A 19,401-nucleotide genomic window follows, 5' to 3' on the forward strand; every position below is an offset into this window, starting at 1 on the left:
AATTTTTAAAGCTCCGCCATGTTTGTTTCTAGTGGGTACTAGTGGTCACCTGCCAAACTCGCAACAGGTTTTACATGTAGCCAGCAAATAGAATCTGGCCATCAGCATACCAGGCCAGAGGTACATGGGGAGGCTCTGCCTTGCTACTGGTATTGGTAACTTCTTGCTTCAGTTCATCGAAAATGATTTTGCCCTCCAAGTCCCACTTCTTGATGCTAGGGCCAGTAGCAGTTGGGACTGAAGCACAGGGCATTCATTGATCATGTCACCACCATCTAGTGTGTGAAGGTGCTTGCCTTCATTGATGTCTCACAACTTGGTTATCCATTTTGAATATAGCATTGTGTACCTGCCCATCCTAAATTCCCTAACTATTCCTTTCCCCTGCCATTCCTCAACCCACCCCTCCAGCCCCCAGCAGCTGTTAAGTTCATTCTCTTAAGTCTGTGAGTCTGTTTCTGGGTTTTGTTTATATTTTTTTGATGTTTCTGTGAAGTTCTTTTTTTTTAATTGGCTTTGTTTTTGTCTGTGCTGGGACTCTTGTTGTGGAGCATGGGCTCTAGAGCACACGGGGTTCAGTGCTTGTGATGCGTGGGCTTAGTTGCCCGTGGCATGTGGCATCCTCCTGGACCACGGTCTGAACCCACGTCCCCTGCGTTGGCAGGTGGATTCTTAACCTCTGGACCACCAGAGAAGTCCGAGCTCTGCTTCTGTTTTGTTATTAAGTACATTTGTATAGTCTCTTTGTAGATTCTGCATTTAAGGGATGTCATACGATGTTTCTGCTTCTCTGTCTGACTGACTTCACTCAGTGTGACACTCTTGGTCCATCCATTGTTGCTGCAAATGGCATTATTTCATTCTTTTTAAAGTCTGAGAAATGCTTCATTGTACATATGTACCACATCTTTATCTATCCTGTCAGTGGACATTTAGGCTGCTTCCATGTCTTGGCTATTGTAAATAGTGCTGTAATAGACAGTGGAGCACATGTATCCTTTCACATCGTCTTTTCCTTGGATATATGCCCAGAAGTGGGCTTGCAGGCTCATTTGGTAGCAGCTCTATTTCTAGTTTTTTAAGGAACCTCCATACTGTTCTCCATAATTGTTGTACCAATTTATATTTCCACTAACAGTTTAGGAGGGTTCCCTTCTCTCCACACCCTCTAGCATTTATTGTTTGTGGATTTTTCGACTGGTGTGAGGTGATACCTCATTGTAGTTTTGATTTTCTTTTCTCTAATAGAGATGTTGAATATCTTTTCATGTGCATCTTGGCTATCCTGGGAGAAATGTCTATTTAGGTCTTTTACCCATTTTTTGATTGAGTTGTTAGTTTTGATCATATTAAGCTTCATGAGCTATTTGTAGATTTGGGAGATTTATCCCTTGTCGGTCACATCATTTGCAAATATTTTCTCCCAGTCTGTGGTTCTTTGGATTATCATTTCCTTTGCTGTCAAAAGCTTTTGAGTTTAAGTAGATCCCATTTATAAAGGGTTTTTAAGTTGGTCAAGATGTCACTAAACATGTGCTTTTATTTTTTTCTATTTAAAAAAAATTTTTTTAACTTTATTTATTTATGAATTTATTTATCTGTCCATGCTGCACAGCTTGCAGGATCTTAGTTCCCAGGCTAGGTGTTGAACCTGGGCAATGACAGTGAAAATGCATAGTCTTAACCATTGGACTGCCAGTATGGTGGTGGTGTAGTGGCTAAATCATATCCGACTCTTGCGACCCCATGGGCTCTAGCCTGCCAGGCTTTTCTGTCCATGGGATTTTCCAGGCAAGAATACTGGAGTGGGTTGCTATTTCCTACTCCAGAGGATCTTCCCGACCCAGGGATCGAACCCGGGTCTCCTGCGCTGCGAGCAGATTCTTTACTGACTGACTGAGCCACCAGGGAAGCCCACGGAGTTCCCTAAACAGGTGTTTTTTAAAAGTCCATTAAAATGGTTTATGGTTTTACACCTTGAAGGGTAAATTCTTCTGCTTATAGAACATGGGCTTATACCTGGAGATTTATGCTTTCAAATGTCAGATAAATGAGAACTTAATGAAATACAGATTTGATTATTTAAAATTGAAAGCCTCTTATGCTTTAAACCAACTCTTACCATGTAAAATTACGTTGGAATTTTAGAAGATGGTTGTAGTATTTCTGTTAAATTTTGTATTAGACTTATTTATAAATAGAGATTTAAAAAGTACAAGTTTTATTTGTCTCTGGAAATCTTAGTATTTTCTGTTTCTCATTTCCTTCTAATTCTTCAGTTCAGTTCAGTGGCTCAGTCGTGTTCGACTCTTTGCGACCCCATGAATTGCAGCACGCCAGGCCTCGCTGACCATCACCAACTCCCGGAGTTTACGCAAACTCATGCCCATCGAGTCGGTGACGCTATCCAGCCATGACATCCTCTGTCGTCCCTTTCTCCTGCCCCCAATCCCTCCCAGCATCAGGGTCTTTTCCAGTGAGTCAACTCTTTGCATGAGGTGGCCAAAGCACTGGAGTTTCAGCTTCAGCATCAGTCCTTCCAGTGAACACCCAGGACTGATCTCCTTTAGGATGGACTGGCTGGATCTCCTTGCAGTCCAAGGGACTCTCAAAAGTCTTCTTCAACACCACACTTCAAAAGCATCAATTTTTTGGCACTCAGCTTTCTTCACAGTCCAACTCTCACATCCATACATGACCACTGGAAAAACCATAGCCTTGACCAGATGGACCTTTGTTGGCAAAGTAATGTCTCTGGTTTTTAATATGCTATCTAGGTTGGTCATAACTTTCCTTCCAAGGAGTAAGCGTCTTTTAATTTCATGGCTGCAATCACTCATCTGCAGTGATTTTGGAGCCCAAAAAATAAAGTCTGACACTGTTTCCACTGTCTCCCCATCTATTTCCCATGAGGTGATGGGACCAGATACCATGATCTTAGTTTTCTGAATGTTAAGCTTTAAGCCAACTTTTTCACTCTCCTCTTTCACTTTCATCAAGAGGCTTTCTAGTTCCTCTTTACTTTCTGCCATAAGGGTGATATCATCTGCATATCTGAGGTTATTAATATTTCTCCTGGCAATCTTGATTCCAGCTTGTTGCTTCTTCCAGCCCGGCGTTTCTCATGATGTACTCTGCATATAAGTTAAATAAGCAGGGTGACAATATACAGCCTTGACATAACTCCTTTTCCTGTTTGGAACCAGTCTGTTGTTCCATGTCCAGTTCCAACTGTTGCTTCCTGGCCTGCATACAGGTTTCTCAAGAGGCAGGTCAGGTGGTCTGGTATTCCCATCTGTTTCAGAATTTTTCACAGTTTATTGTGATCCACACAGTCTTAATTGTTAGCTATATATAAAATTGAAAGGTTATTTTTATGAAAAATCTTACAGGCTATCGCAGGCACGCTTTTTTGGTTCATTCTTCTTAAAAAGGTAGTATACTTTTTTAGTATCCTGTACAGTATACTTTTTGAGTGTACTGTACCTTGTTAAGTGGGACTGAGTACTTGAATTTCAGGATGGTTATACAAAAATTTCTGTGAAGTTCCAGTTCATCACACTGAAACATGAATCTAAGTGTGTTTGTGTGTGTAAAATCTAGCCTCCTTGATATTTCTAATTAGCTGTTTTTTTTGAAACTTCTATAAATTACTTTTATGTATTTTGCATTCATATAAAATTCCATGGGTCACCTGACTCTATACTTGTACCTTGAATTATTTACAGCTGAACACGGCTTAACCCCAAATATTTAAGTGCTTAGAACAAAATCACCTGGATAATTTGAGTTGCCCCTTAAGGGAAGAAGGTACTAACGTTTGTTGAGAGCATACTATTTTAAATATTAATATTATGAATTTATTAGTTGCTATAACCTGACTTTATGTTCAGTTTTCTTCCATACCTAAAGTATTTAACACTTTTCAGTTCCTTATCTGTTAATTTGAGCTTAAGATGTTGTAGTTTCTAAATATTTCTGTTTTTTAATGAATTCTAAAGAATGTTTTAAAATCATTAGATAAAATCACCTATATCTAGTGTTTGCATTCAGTTTAAATGTCGCTTAAAGAAAGAAAAATCTTACAGTAAAACATTTTGTTAAATTTTTATTTTAAGTAAAATACTCTTATTTTAGAAATGTTGGAAACTACACTAACAGAAATACTGAAGGTTGATAGTATTTTAGCTGAGTCAGTGCTGGATGTTTTGCACTAGTGACCTCTAGTGGTCTTGCAATTTAAAAATTGCTGTGCTGTCAAGTGTCAAAAAATTTTTTTAGATTGATATATGATAATCAGTATATACTGATTGTTGGATAGCTCAGATGATAATACATAGACCCAGTGAGTACCTTGGGATTTTGATAGAAATTTCACTGAACCTGTAGATTAGTTGGGTAGTATTGACATTTTAGTAATAGTCTTCTAACTCTCAAATGTGGAATGTGTTTACACTTATTTCTGTCTTTAATTTCATTCAGCGATACTTTTAGTTTTTATTTTAGCAGTCTTTCACCTTTTATAAGTGTTACATTAAGTATTTTGTTCTTTTTGGTGCTTTTGTAAATGGAATTGTTTTCATAATTTTCTTTCATGGTTCAGTATGGGAATGCTGTTAATTTTTGTGTGTTGACTGTGACCTGGTATTTTGCTTAATTTGTAGTAACAGACTTGTGGAATCTTTTGGATTTGTTTTACATATAACATCATCTGTACAGAGATAATTTTTCTTCTTCCTTTTTAACTTAGGTTCCTTTCATTTTCCTTGCTTCATTGTTCTGTGTATGATTTCTAGTACTAAGTTGAACAAGAGTGTTATAAGCAGGCATTCTTTTTCTGATTTTTGAGTAGAGGCTTTCAGTCTTGGTATCATGTTCATTGTAGTTCTTCATAAATGGCTTTTATTACGTTGTGAGAGTTTCCTTTTTGTTCCTAGTTTATTGACAGTTTTTTTTTTTCTTAAGAAAAAGATGTTCAGTTGCATCAAATTCTTTTTCTGCATCAGTTGAAATGGTCAATTTTTTTTCCTCCTTTATTCTTTTCGTGTAGTATTTTATATTCATTGGTTTCCTTATGTTGAACCATCCATGCGTTCCAGGGATAAATCTCTCTTGGTCATGATTTGTAATCTTTGTAACATGCTGCTGAATTTGATACACTGGTATTTTCTTGAGAATTTTTGCATCAGTATTTATACTGATCAGTATCTGTGGTTTTCTTGCAGTGTTTATTAACTTTGCCTTTTGGGGCAATACTGGCCTCATTGAACTAAGGAATGTCCCTTTAAAATTTTTGGAGATGTTTTAAAGATTTGTGTTAAATTTTTAAATGTTTGGTAGAATTCACTAGTAAAGCAATCAGTCCAGAGATTTTCTTTGTAGGGAAATTTTTAATATAAATTTAACCTTTTTATTATAGGCCTTTTCAGTTTTTCTCTTTTTTTCATTATTCATTCTTGGTGAATTCTGTGTTTCTAGATTATCCAGTTTGTTGGTTGGTGTACAGTTGTTTGTGGTACTTGTATAATCCTTTTTCTTTCTGTAGACTTGGTTGTAATGTCCCCCCCGCCTTTCGTTTCTGGGTTGTGTGGGTGTGTGTGTTTTTCCTTAGTCAAGCCAGGTAACGGTTTGTGGATTTTGTTGATCTTTTTGAAGAACGAACTTTTTATTTTGTTGACTTTTTTCTATTTTTCTTTTCTCCATTTTATTTCTCTGCTTTAATCTTTATTATCTCTTTCCTTCTAGCTTTGGGTTTAGTTCATTTTTTGAAATTTCTTAAGTTTTAAAGTTAGGTTGTTGATTTGAGTTCTTTCTTGCTTCTTAAGGTGGGTGTGTATAGCTGTAAGTTTTTCATTTAGCACTGCTTTTGCTGTGTCTCGTAAGTTTTGTGTGTTTTATTTTCTTTCCTAAGTATTTTTTAATTTTCCTGATGATTTCTTTGTTTTATTAGTTATTGAAGAGTGTGTTGCTTAATTTCCAAGGGTTTGTGGGTTTTCCAAGTTTCTTTTTCTGTTATTGATTGCTAGCTTCATCTGCTGTGACCATAAGAATTTTAAAAAATATATTTATTTATTTGGCTCTGCCAGGTCTTTGTTGGTGCATGAACTTTAGTTATGGCGAGTGGGGGCTCCTTTCTAGTTGTGGTATACTGGCTTCTCATTGCAGAGAACCGGCTCTAGGGCATGTGAGCTTCAGTAGTTGTGGCACATGGGCTTTAGTTGCTGTGTGACATGTGGAATCATCCTGAACCAGGTATTGAAACTGTGTCCCTTGCAATGACAGGTGGATTCTTAACCACTGGACCACCGAGGAAGTCCCACAGGAAGTATTTTTAATGTTATTTGTGTTTTAAAGTTGATTAGGCTTGATTTGGTATTCTGACGTGTGGTCTGTCTTTGAGAATATCCCATGTATATTTGAGGAGAATGTATTCTGCTGTTGGATAGAGTGTTTCCTGTTATATCTGTTAGATCTAGTTGGTTTATTGAGTTGTTCAGATCCTCTATTTCCTTATTTTTGGTCTTGTACTTCTGCACGTTACTGAGGTGGAATATTGAAGACTCCAGCTATTATCATCGAACTTTTTCTCCCTTTAATTCTGTCAGTTTTTGCATTATATATTTTGGTGATATCATTGGGTGCGTAAATACAATTGTTGTATTTTCTTATTGTCAGTTCAGTGGCTCAGTCATGTCCGACTCCTTGCAACCCCATGGACTGCAGCACGCCAGGCTTCCCTGTCCATCATCAACTCCTGAAGCTTCCTCAAACTCACATCCTTTGTGTCGATGATGTCATCCAACCATTTCATCCTCTGTCATCCCCTTCTCCTCCCACCTTCAGTTTTTTCCAGCATCACGGTCTTTTCCAGGGAGTCAGTTCTTTGCATCAGGTGGCCAGAGTATTGGAGTTTCAGCATCAGTCCTTCCAATGAACACCCAGGACTGATCACCTTTAGGATGGACTGGTTGGATCTTCTTGCAGTCCAAGGAACTCTCAAGAGTCTTCTCCAACACCACAGTTTAAAAGCATCAATTCTTCGGCGCTCAGCCTTCTTTATAGTCCAACTCTCATCCATACATGACTACTGGAAAAACCATAGCTTTGACTAGATGGACCTTTGTTGGCAAAGTAATTTCTCTGCTTTTTAATATGTTGTCTAGATTGGTCATAGCTTTTCTTCCAAGGAGCAAATGTCTTTTAATTTCATGGCTGCAGTCACCATATGCAGTGATTTTTGGAGCCCAAGAAAATAAAGTCTGTCTCTGTTTCCATTGTTTCCCCATGTATTTGCCATGAAGTGATGGGACTGGATGCCATGATCTTAGTTTTCTTGTTGTATTGAACCTCTTATTAGTATACAGTGTTCTTTGTCTTTTGCAGCCTTTTATCATTTAAGGTCTGTTTTGTCTAATATCGGAAGGTTTGCAAACCTTAATAGTAAGTACAGTAGGCTTTGCAAGTCACACTGGGTCTGTGTTGCCTCTAATAATTTTTTTTTTTAAACCATTTTTCACTTGGGATTGTCAAAAAGGTTGCCTGCCAGTCCCTGCTTTATCTTGAACAGAAGGTCTTTAATTGTAGTGGTCTTTATTGTGGCAGACAGGGTCTTCACTGAGGCATGTGGGATTTTTTAGTTGTGACAGGCAGGATCTAGTTCTCTGACCAGATGTTGAACCCAGGCCCTCTGCATTAGGAGCATAGAGCCTTCGCCACTGGACCACCCGAGAAGGCCCTAGTGTCTTTATCTTATTCAAGAAATCTTTCCTTAATCTGAGATTATGAAGAGATATATCATAAAAACATTTGCTGGCACACCTCATTTTATTGCACTTTGCAGTTACTGCATTTTTTACATACTGAAGATTTATGGCTACCCTTCCATCAAGCAAGTCTGTTGATACCATTTTCCCAACAGCATCGCTTCTTTTATATTTCTGAATATGACATTTTGGTAATTCTCGCAACCTTTCAAAGACTTTGCTATCAGCTTTTCTAGTTCTGCACACACACTTTGGGAGTATATTGGAATTACATTAATTGTTTTGAATTACGTTAATTGTTTTGGTTAATGTGTGTGTGTGAATGTTGATATTTTCCAGTAGTGAGTTTGCTAGTCCACTTATCTTTTATGTCTCCATTAAAGTTTTAAACTTTTTGTGCAGAGATTTTGTGTATCTTTGGTTTATTACTAGGTACTTTTGGTTTTTGATGCCATTGTAAAGATGGTTTTTGCAGTTACTTTGCAAAGATGATTCTATTAATGGTGCATCATGACCTGTAAAAACAATTGAACAATCTCTTGTTCTCGATCCTTTATTGCTGTTGTTGTTCAGTTGCCAAGTCATGTCCGACTCTTCACAACCCAACCCCATGGACTGCAGCACACCAGGCTTCCCTGTCCCTCATAATCTCCCGGGGTTTGTCCGAGTTCATGTCCATTGAATCAGTGATGCCAATCCAACCATCTTATCCTCTGTTGCCCTCTTCTCCTTCTGCCTTCAGTCTTTCCAGCATCAGGATTTTTTCCAGTGAGTCAGCTAACTATTCGTATCAGGTGGCCAAAGTTTCGGAGCTTCAGCTTCAGCATCAGTCCTTCCAGTGAATATTTGGGGTTGATTTCCTTTAGGATTTACTGGTTTGATATCCTTGCTTTTTGAAGGACTGTCAAGAGAATTCTCTAGCACCACAGTTCGAAAGCATTAATTGTTTGGCATTCTGCCTTCTTTATTGTCTAGCTCTCACATCCATACATGACCACTGGAAAGACCATAGCACTGACTATACAGACCTTTGTTGGCAAAGTGATGTCTATACTTTTTAACACACTGTCTAACACAGTTTGTCACACTTGTATGTTTAACACACTGTCATATCTTTCCATGATCCTTTACTAAATGCCACATCTGTTATTTAATTGGTCCTTATTATCACTATAAGACATAATCTTTACCTTTTTAGTCTGTACGAATTGTAAGGTCATTTCCAATAGTTATGTCTTTTCCATCATTAATCTGTTTTTTTACCCCCCTCTTCAGGTATTTTGAGTTAGACTATGTCCTTTTAAGGTTTCATTTTAATGCATTCTTACCATTTTGTTGTCTTGTATCTTTGTAAATTATCCCCTTTCGGCTTCTGTTCAGAAAATGCTTCCATGTTCCTGTTATTTTACATAATTTGGCTTCTTTGTTTCATTTATTGGATTCTCTAGGTATGGATGATTTTTTAATACCAAAATTCCAAAAAAGGTTTTTTAAAGTTTTTAGTGCCTTTTTCAACCTAAAATCTCTAGTTAATACTTATTAAGAAGCAGAATAAAATGAACTTCTTTCATCATCTTCTGGTGCTAATTGTAAAATACTTTTGAGACCTGGAATTTGGAGTCACGTATAGTATGTGATTCTTTTGTTTGTTTTTTTTTTAAGCCAATCCAGAAGAAAACCCTCCATCAGAAATTCTTGATTCTGTATAATGAAATTGACATATTTTACCTTTGCTTCATAGCTTAAGAGAGTCAGAAGTGCTTCTTTTCTCTGATGGATCTTAGAGTATTATTAGGTTTTGAATCTTATCCTTGCTCCTAGATCTTTATTTTTGTTTTGAAACTTACATTTAGTTATATGTTATACAGCTGTGTATCATTTCCAGGTCTTCTGGAGTTGTGGGTGATTTTACTTAATTTTCCCAAACTTAAATGTGTTAAATCATCCAGATGAATTCATTTGTTCTGATTCCATGTTCACTGAAATTAAAAAAAAAACTTTTTAAATTAACCATAATTTAAGTTATTGAGTAGCTTACTTTCTCTTAATGAAGAAATACATCTATTGGTCATCTCAGCAAAACGATGAAAGTTAATTTTATTGCACACATGTTTATAACAGGAAATACCTCATACAGATGCCAGTCTTCTTAAACGTATCACTCTTTCATGTGGGTAAATAAAGGAGGCTGACATTTTGGGAAGGGCCAGAAAAAGATGGAGACTTGTCTCTCTAAGGAAATAAGGCAATTAAAAGGAAAAAAAAATTAACTGTAGAAAAATAACAGTAGAAAGTAACAGTGTTGTTGAACATATAACTTCAGTTGTTAGATTGGTGGGAGAAGTAATTGCAGAAAATAATTGCTGTTGTGCATTCTTGAACTTTACCGTTGATATTGGAATACATTCTTAAATGTGATTATATTATACATCATTTTAATGCACAGTTTTTCCTTTTTAATGATTCATTACTTGCTGTTTATTTTATATGTATTTTAGACTAGGGAATTGGTGTTAGACAAAAAGCAAATTTGACTGATTTTCTTACTCAAGTTCACAACGAGTTGTAAAGCAGTGGAGACAGCTCACAACATCATCAATGCATTTGGCCCAGGAACTGCTAATGAAGGTACAGTGTAGTGGTGGTACAAGAAGCTTTGCAAAGGAAACTAGAGCCGTGAAGATAAGGAGTGCCATGGCTGGCCATTGAAAGCTGACAAGACCAACTGAGAAGATCATCAAAGCTGATCCTCTTACAACTACACGAGTTGTTGCTGAAGAACTCAGTGTCAGCCATTCTACAGTCATTCAAAATTTGAAGCGAATTGGAAAAGTGAAAAACCTTGATAAATGAGTGCCTCATTAGTTAACCAGAAATTTTAAAAATTGTCCTTTTGAAGTGTCATCTTCTCTTATTCCATTCAACAACAACAAACAATTTCTTAATCGGATTATGACGTGTGATGAAAAGTGATTTTGTACGACAGCTGCCGACATCAGCTCAGTGGTTGCATCAAGAAGAACCTCCAAAGCACTTCCCAAAGCCAAACTTGCACCAAAAAAGGATCATGTCACTGTTTGGTGGTCTGCTGACCGTCTGGTCCACAACAGCTTTCTGAATCCCAGTGAAACCATTACATTGGAGAAATATGCTCAGCAAATTGATGAGATACCTGCAAATCTGCATCACCTACAGCCAGCATTGGTCAACAGAAAGGACTCAGTTCTTCTCCACAACAATGCCTGACCACATGTCACACAACCCACGATTCAAAAGTTGAATGTACTGGGCTGTGAAGTTTTGGCTCATTCAGCTGATATCTTGCCAACCAACTACCACTTCTTAAAGCATCTTGACAACTTTTTGCAGCAAAAATGCTTCTACAACCAGCTGGATGCAAAAATGCTTTCCAAGAGTTTGTTGAATCTTGAGCTCAGGTTTTATGGTACAGGAATAAACAAACATATCTATCATTTGCAAAAATGTGTTGATTGTAATGGTTCCTATTTTGGTTAATGAAGATGTGTTTGATAGTTATAATGATTTTAAATTCTGGGTCCAATGCCGCAATTACTTTTTCACCAACCTAATACTTGTGATACTTTGGATAATTGTTTCAAGAGTTGAAACATTTTGAAGTGTGGTGGTCAGAAAGGGGAAGATTATCAATTTTTAAATGTTTCATGAAGGAAATGCTTTTGCGGTAATATGACTTTTTAAAACAACTAATATATAATTTGAGGAAAAGCATGAATATGATAACTTTCTGTTCTTTGTAACTTGTTTGTTAGGAATTAAGTGTAATTTTTGCATATAAAATTTCCTTTAAAATTATGTGAAAATTGTTAGTAGAGAGACCATAAGGGTTATAGGTAAATAGCTAATTTATAGTTATCTTTATTTTAAAGTGAGTATTTTCTAACAAAGTTTTATCAACTACTTCTATGAATTTTAAATCTTGCTATCATGAATAAAAGTGCAGAATTGTATGTTTATTGTTTTCTTTTTTTCAATTTCCTGTGTGTAGTTAAAAAGTAAAAATAAATGAACTTTTTATATTTTTAGGCTCGGATAGCATTTTTGCAAGGAGAAAGAAAAGGTCAAGAAAACTTGAAGAAGGATTTAGTAAGAAGAATAAAGATGTTAGAGTATGCATTAAAACAAGAAAGGTAGGTGTCCCTTATTTTCTTGCATAAATAAAAGTAGAACAATATTATTCTCACATGTTATTGTACAGCGTATTTGAAAACTCTGAGAGATACAAAGATTTGCCCAAAATAAAGGATGATATTTTGATTCGATTGTTATATGGCAAAAGAAAAAAGATTAAAATCTTTAAATTGAAGTAATATTTTTTATTGTAGAGTCTTAAGTTTCGGGCTTTTTTCACCCCCCCCCCTTTTTTTTAAACAAATTAGGAAAAATTTATCTTGGGTATATATCTTATTTGGATAATTTATCTTTTTATTTTTCCTTGTACATGCAGTGTATTTTTTTCCTATAACTTGTTTGCAACTAAAGTTTAAAGAAACTGACATTCATATGATTTTTTTAATTTGTCATTGAAGAAATATATACCAGTAGTTATTAAACTGTATAGAAAGGAAAATAAAACTTTTTTTTCTTTCAACAATTTATTATTAAATTTTCAGGGCAAAATATCACAAATTAAAATATGGCACAGAACTGAACCAAGGTGACTTGAAAATGCCAACCTTTGAATCAGGTAAACTTGATTCTTCTGTTAATCTCTGCCCTCCGTTCTAGAAAAACTGGTTTAAGCTCACTTTTGGTAACAGACATGTTCTCTTTACCTCCATTTTGCTTTGATAGCATTGGTTACTTAAATAACTATTATAATGCTTTCTAGAATTTGAGGGAAAATAATAAATGAATAAAAGTTAGTTTCATCTACCTCCTCATCAGTCCTGAAGTTATTTGTCTTATTTTTCTTGTTTTGAAACCTGTGTAAAACTGGGTGTATATTTGGTCACAATTAGAAGTGAAAGGGAATGAGTAACTCTCTGTACCACCTATAGGCAGTTTTTATTTGATTCTACTTAAGCTTGTGTGTGTTAGTTGCTCAGTTGTGTCTGACTCTCTGAGACCCCATGGACTGTGGCCCACCACATTCCTCTGTCATAGAATTTTCCAGGCAAGAATACTGGAGTGGATTGCCAGTCTCTTCTCCAGGGGATTGTCCCAGCCCAGGAGTCGAACTCTCATCTCCTGCATTGCAGGCAGATTCTTTACTGTCTGAGCCACTAGGAAACCCCTACATAAACTTAATTTTGTATTATTAAAAAGTTAACTATTTTTTCCTAGAGAAGCTGTGATTAACTCAGTCTAGTCCTAAAGAAATTAGAAATTTGAATTTGGGGACTATGGAGGCAGCCAGATAAAGATACAGGGAGGAAAACGTTTTCTCCAGTTAGCCTTGCTCTTTACTAAAATAGTGAGTGTAAGAGTAGAATGTGATGAACAATTATGCAGGGAAGAGAAAAGCTGGATATAAGAAAAGGCTAACAGTTCACTGTTAATTTTAGGGTTTCATATGATTGCAATTTGAGTAGACTAAAAGTTTAATAAGGAACGAGTTTTTTGATTTATATAATATTTGGGTATATTACTATAATTTTCTTTATCTGATATATATATAGAGAGACAGCCCATTTATATATGCATTTTGCTAGTGCAAGCAAACTGAATTCTATACTGTTCTTGACTGCTAGTTACTAAGATAAGGAAAAACTATGTCTTCATTTGAATATACAGATTTTCTTTTCTGTAGTTGCTTTCTTGTTGTTCAGTCACTCAGTCATAGCCACGTCTTTTGTGACCCCGTGGATGGAGCCAGGCTCCTCTGCCCATGGGGTTTCCCAGGGTTACCATTTCCTACTCCAGAGGGCCTTCCCAGCCCAGAGGTCAGACCTGCATATTCTGCAAGTCCCCTGCATTGTAGGTGGGTTCTTTACCACTGAGCCACCAGGAAAGTGATAGTTGCCTTCATACATAATAAAGTTAAAGCATATTTAATAGGGAAAATGAGAAAAGTATGAATTTTTATTTTTACAGTTAAATGTTATAATAGATTTGTAAAAATTTAGCTAATTGGCTTTTACTTTAATATTAAGTACTTAAACTTGGCAGAAACACCCTATATGTACAGTCTTCAGTTGGTTTATTTTTAGGTCTTCTCCACTTGCCAGTTTTAGCACCACACCGTACCTTCCTGTCTTCCCTGATGGGTCAGATAGTAAAGAACTTGCCTAGAGTGCAGGTTCCCTGGGTTGGGAAGATCCCCTGGAGAAGGGAATGGCAACCTGGTCCAGTATTGTTGGAGAATTCCACGGACAGAGGAGCCTGGTGGGCTATATAGTTCATGGGGTCACAGAGTCAGACATAACTGAGTGACTAACAGACACACACACTTATTTTCCTAGTTGTCATATATAAAATTAAGAGAGCAAGGTAGTAGTGGCATGGGTTTCCTTTGATCTAGCTTGTAAGTGGTTATGAGGACTCACTCTGCTGAGTCAGGGACAAGATTACGTCTTCCTTGGAAAAGCAACAGTAAGTGATATAAGATGTGAAACCTGTATATTTTCAGTAATACTTTCTTTACTATAGCAGTCCTACCATAGTTTGAGGGAGTACAGTGGTTCACCAGAGGAAACCTGATGCCTTCATAGCTTTCCTTTAACTCATTTTCTTTCTAATATGGCTAGAGTATTCAGAAAATAAGCAGTCACTTTTTTAGTTTTGCCTGTGCTGTGTTGTGTGGCTTGCAGGATTAGTTCCCTAACCAGGTGTTGATCCTGGGCCCTGGCATTGGAAGCACTGAGTCCTGGCCAATTCCCTGGACTGCCAGGAAATCCCCTGCTTTCTGTAACTTGAGGAATGTTCTCCTTACTTGGTCTGTGTAAATGTGAAGAGGCTAGTTGCAGCCCCATTGTTCCTAAAGCTAGAGTCACAGTTGGCTAACTGGTTTTGGTGCAAGTTTGTATAAAGTCAAGTCATTAGCAGATAATCTCTCCTGCCCACAGCAGAAATAGGATAAAGACACATCTGTTTTTATCTGTATAAAGTGAAAGGGGCTCAGTCGTGCAACCCCATGGACTATATAGTCCATAGAATTCTCCAGGCCAGAATACTAGAGTGGGTAGCCTTTCCCTTCTGCAGGGGACCTTCCCAATGTAAACTTAAATATTAAAACTTCCTTAAATTGAAGAGTAAAATAACATCCAAGTATTTTATTTATAGGAGCCACAATGATAACAAAATAAATTATTTTTACTAATGTAGAAAAGCTACTCAGGATGTTTAGTGGAAAACAGACAAAGGAATGGGCAGAAATACACCATGCCGACAATAGGACAAAATTATCTATGTCAGAGTATAGATAGAGATAAACACTGAATCAGTATTGCCTTTTTTATGCTTAAATCAAAATGTTAAAGGAAGATGTACAAAATACTGTTTTAAAAGAAGCAGAAGATGTTTGTGTTTTTATATACTTGTCCAAGTAATACCAATACATATATCCTAAACTTATCCCTATAAAAGAAGATGTATCCAGTTCTGTAAAGAACGCCTCTATTTCCCTCCATTTTGGGGAAAATTCTACAACAGGAGAAATAGGGACAAAAAGACTTGAAAAGTCACTAGTAAAAGAAATGGCCAGTAAGTATATGAAATGATGCTCAAATGTATTAGTTATTGAGGAAATGGAACTTAAAACCACAATACATTACCTGTCACAATGGTGAAAGGAGAAAACAATGTCTTTTTTTTTTTTTCAGTGTTGCTGAGGGTGTGGATCAGCCAGGAATTTTGCACCTACTGGTATTGGAATTCTAAATTGATAAAACTGCTCTGAAAGTGATGTCAATACAAATTTCCCCCACTATCCCAAAATAGAACATTCCCATTCATAAGCCAAGGTGACATAAGGCAAAGGTGTAATTTACCTTTGGACACATCTTGCGAATGGTGCACAAAATAAATGAAGATAAAGCCCAGGTGTGGGGCTCAGTATGGAGCTTGGTGGTGCCTCTCCTGCTGCTTGTGGTGCGTGCTGCCATTTTTCATCAGCTCACTGCAAAACAAATGCTAAAGAGGCTGTTTTCCTTTCTAACCTTTTTTCATAAAAAGTGAAAAAGGTCTCAATTTTTTTTTCAGTTAGGCTAGTGAAAATAGGTATTACATGCAGGTCTTTCAAAAAAGTGATGTGAGAGCTTTGCTGGTGGTCTAGTTGGTTGAGAATCTGCCTGCCAGTGCGCAGGGGTCATGGGTTCCATCCCTGGTCCAGGAAACTACCACATGCTGCAGAGCTGCTGAGCCTGTGTGCCACAGTTGCTGAGCCCCCACCCTGCAGCTACTGAAACGCACACGCCCAGAGCCTGTGTTCTGCACCAAGGGAAGCCCAAGCACCACAATGAAGAATAGCTCCCACTCGCTGCAACTAGAAAAGGCCCGTCCGTGTATGGTGACGAAGACCCAGCACAACCAGAAATAAATCTGTAAACAAGAAAAAAAGTGACATAAAGAAAGCTTTTGTGCACAACAAAGGAAACTATAAGCAAGGTGAAAAGACAGCCCTCAGATTGGGAGAAAATAATAGCAAACGAAGCAACAGGTCTGGATTAATCTCAAAAATATACAAACAACTCCTCCAGCTCAACTCCAGAAAAATAAATGACCCAATCAAAAAATGGGCCAAAGAACAGACATTTCTCCAAGGAAGACATACAGATGGCACAAAAACACATGAAAAGATGCTCAACATCACTCATTATCAGAGAAATGCAAATCAAAACCACAATGAGGTACCATTACACTCCAGTCAGGATGGCTGCTATCCAAAAGTCTACAAGCAATAAATGCTGGAGAGGGTGTGGAGAAACGGGAACCCTCTTACACTGTTGGTGGGAATGCAAATTAGTACAGCCACTATGGAAAACGGAGTGGAGATTTCTTAAAAAGCTGGAAATAGAACTGCCATATGACCCAGCAATCCCACTTCTGGGTATACACACCGAGGAAACCATATCTGAAAGAGACACGTGCACCCCAATGTTCATCGCAGCACTGTTTATAATAGCCAGGACATGGAAGCAACCTAGATGCCCATCAGCAGACGAATAGATGAGGAAGCTGTGGTACATATACACCATGGAATGTTACTCAGCCATTAAAAAGAATTCATTTGAATCAGTTCTAATGAGATGGATGAAACTGGAGCCCATTATACAGAGTGAAGTAAGCCAGAAAGATAAAGATCATTACAGTATACTAACACATATATATGGAATTTAGAAAGATGGTAACGATAACCCTTTATGCAGAACAGAAAAAGAGTCTCAGATGTATAGAACAGACTAGTGGACTCTGTGGGAGAAGGCGAGGGTGGGATGTTTCAAGAGAACAGCATGAAGCATGTATATTATCTAGGGTGAAACAGATCACCAGCCCAGGTTGGGTGCATGAGACAAGTGCTCGGGCCTGGTGCACTGGGAAGACCCAGAGGGATGGGGTGGAGAGGGAGGTGGGAGGGGGGACTGGGATGGGGAATACATGTAAATCCATGGCTAATTCATGTCAATGTATGACAAAAACCACTGCAATGTTGTAAAGTAATTAGCCTCCAACTAATAAAAATAAATGGAAAAAAAAAAGAATAACAGCAAAAAGAAAGCTTTTGAAAGGTGGAAGATAACTGTATTGCTAAAGAGAATTAGAAGCATGTCCTATGGTACACTAATTCCACTCCTTGAAATGTTCATCACAAGAACATTTGTGTGTAAGAACGTGTAAGTATTATTACTTTCAATGGTAGCAAACTGGAAACAACTCATATGTTCTCTATTGATAGGATAGATAAGTGTTTTGTGGTATTTTAGTATAATAAAATGTTATTTAGCAAGAAAAGTAAATAAATTATAATCAAACTGATGGATAAATAGTATCACTGACTCAGTGGATATGAATTTGGGCAAACTCTGGGAGATAGTAAAGGAGAGGGAAGCCTGGGGTCCTGCAGTCCTTGGAGTCGCAGAGTCGGCCACAGCTTAGCAACTGAACAACAAACCTGACAGCTTCCCCTTTCTCCCCTTCTGTTTGCCATGGAGTGAAGGGACCAGATGCCGTCCTCTTAGTTTTTTAATGTTGAATTTCAGGCCAGTTTTTTCCCCTCTCTTCTTTGACTCTTTAGACCATGTAGTCAAGACTGGTTTTTCCAGTAGTCATGTACAGATTTGAGAGTTGGACCATAAAGAAGGCTGAGCACTAAAGAATTGATGCTTTTGTGCTGGAGAAGACTCTTGAGTGTCTCCCTTGGGTTTCAAGGAGATCAAACCAGTCAGTCCTGAAGGAAATCAACCCTAAATATTCACTGGAAGAACTAATGCTAAAGCTATAATACTTTGGACACCTGATGTGAAAATCTGACTCATTGTAAAAGAGCCAACTCATTTGAAAAGACCCTGAAGCTGGGACAGATTGAAGGCAAAAGGGGAAAGGGGCAGCAGAAAACGAGATGGTTAGATAGCGTCACTGACTTAGTGGACATGAATTTGAGCAAATTCTGGGAGATAGTGGAGGATGGAGGAGCCTGGCATGCTGTAGTCGATGGAGTTGCAAAGAGTTGGACAAGACTTAGCAAATGAACAGCAAACTTGACAACATGAGTGGGTCACATAAAATTTTGAAAATTGATATAAATGGTTTCATATAGATCAAAGTCAAAAGTTAACCTGTACTGAGAAACCAGGATAGTGTTGATACTTTCTAGGGAGTATCTAGTGAGTTGGAAAAGGGCATTTTGGGGGGCACCCCAGTTTTCTGGGTGCTGATGGTGTTTTGTTTCTTAATCTCTACTGGTTACATGTGTGTGTTCAAAAATTCATTGAACTATATGTGCTTGGGTGTACTCAAGAATATCCTTTAGCAACAGTGAAAACGAGCCAAATTTCAACAATAAGGGACTGGTTAAATAGGTATATACTCTCTATAAAATACTATATAATTACGTGATGTTAATCTATATTTATTGTGATACAGTGTTTAAGATCTGTTAAGTGTTAAAAGCAGCTTGTAGTGTGGTTTAGGTCACGCTTTTTTTTTTTTTTTAATTTAAGGAGTGGAGAAGCTCACGTATGTTATCTTCAGATAGAAAATATGGAATAAGAAAATCTCAAATATTAACACTATCAGTGATGGGATTTGGGTCAATTACATTCTTTTTTAAAATGTATTCTTTTGGCCAATGATTTTATGTTATATGTGATTTAAAAATAAAATGGTACAAATAGGAAAAAGTCATAAAAATGGGGGCTATAAGAAGGAGATAATTCTAGAAATTATAGATATTTCTACATATAGGGGAAGAATGAGAGGGTACTAATAATGGATTGTTAGGGCTAGAGAAGTTATGCCTTCAAAGAATATTTGAATTCCTGCCAATAACTGTTTGTTCACATGACTCTGAGGAATCTAGGAGACTAATGACAGTAAGCCATGGTAAGAGTTTTTAACATTCACTATGAGTGCTTGTAGTCTGTGGCCCTATATTCTTGCTTTATTTTCATTTTTATAATGGGAAATTACAGAAAAATATTTCTATATCATTAGTGCCAAT

General features: G+C 37.2%; 1 protein-coding gene across 4 annotated transcripts in view; it reads left to right on the plus strand.

The window, feature by feature from the left end:
* Positions 1 to 19,401, plus strand: part of STRN3 (striatin 3) — a 98,242-nt gene that overhangs the window by 29,715 nt on the left and 49,126 nt on the right. For all 4 annotated transcript variants that reach the window (XM_020876796.2, XM_070478055.1, XM_070478054.1 and 1 more), the window contains exons 2-3: positions 11,829 to 11,932; positions 12,416 to 12,489. In XM_020876796.2, the coding sequence (XP_020732455.1) occupies positions 11,829 to 11,932; positions 12,416 to 12,489 (178 nt within the window). The remainder of the gene's footprint in view (positions 1 to 11,828; positions 11,933 to 12,415; positions 12,490 to 19,401) is intronic.

Source organism: Odocoileus virginianus, chromosome 16, assembly GCF_023699985.2.
Source record: "Odocoileus virginianus isolate 20LAN1187 ecotype Illinois chromosome 16, Ovbor_1.2, whole genome shotgun sequence".
Classification (NCBI taxonomy): domain Eukaryota; kingdom Metazoa; phylum Chordata; class Mammalia; order Artiodactyla; family Cervidae; genus Odocoileus; species Odocoileus virginianus.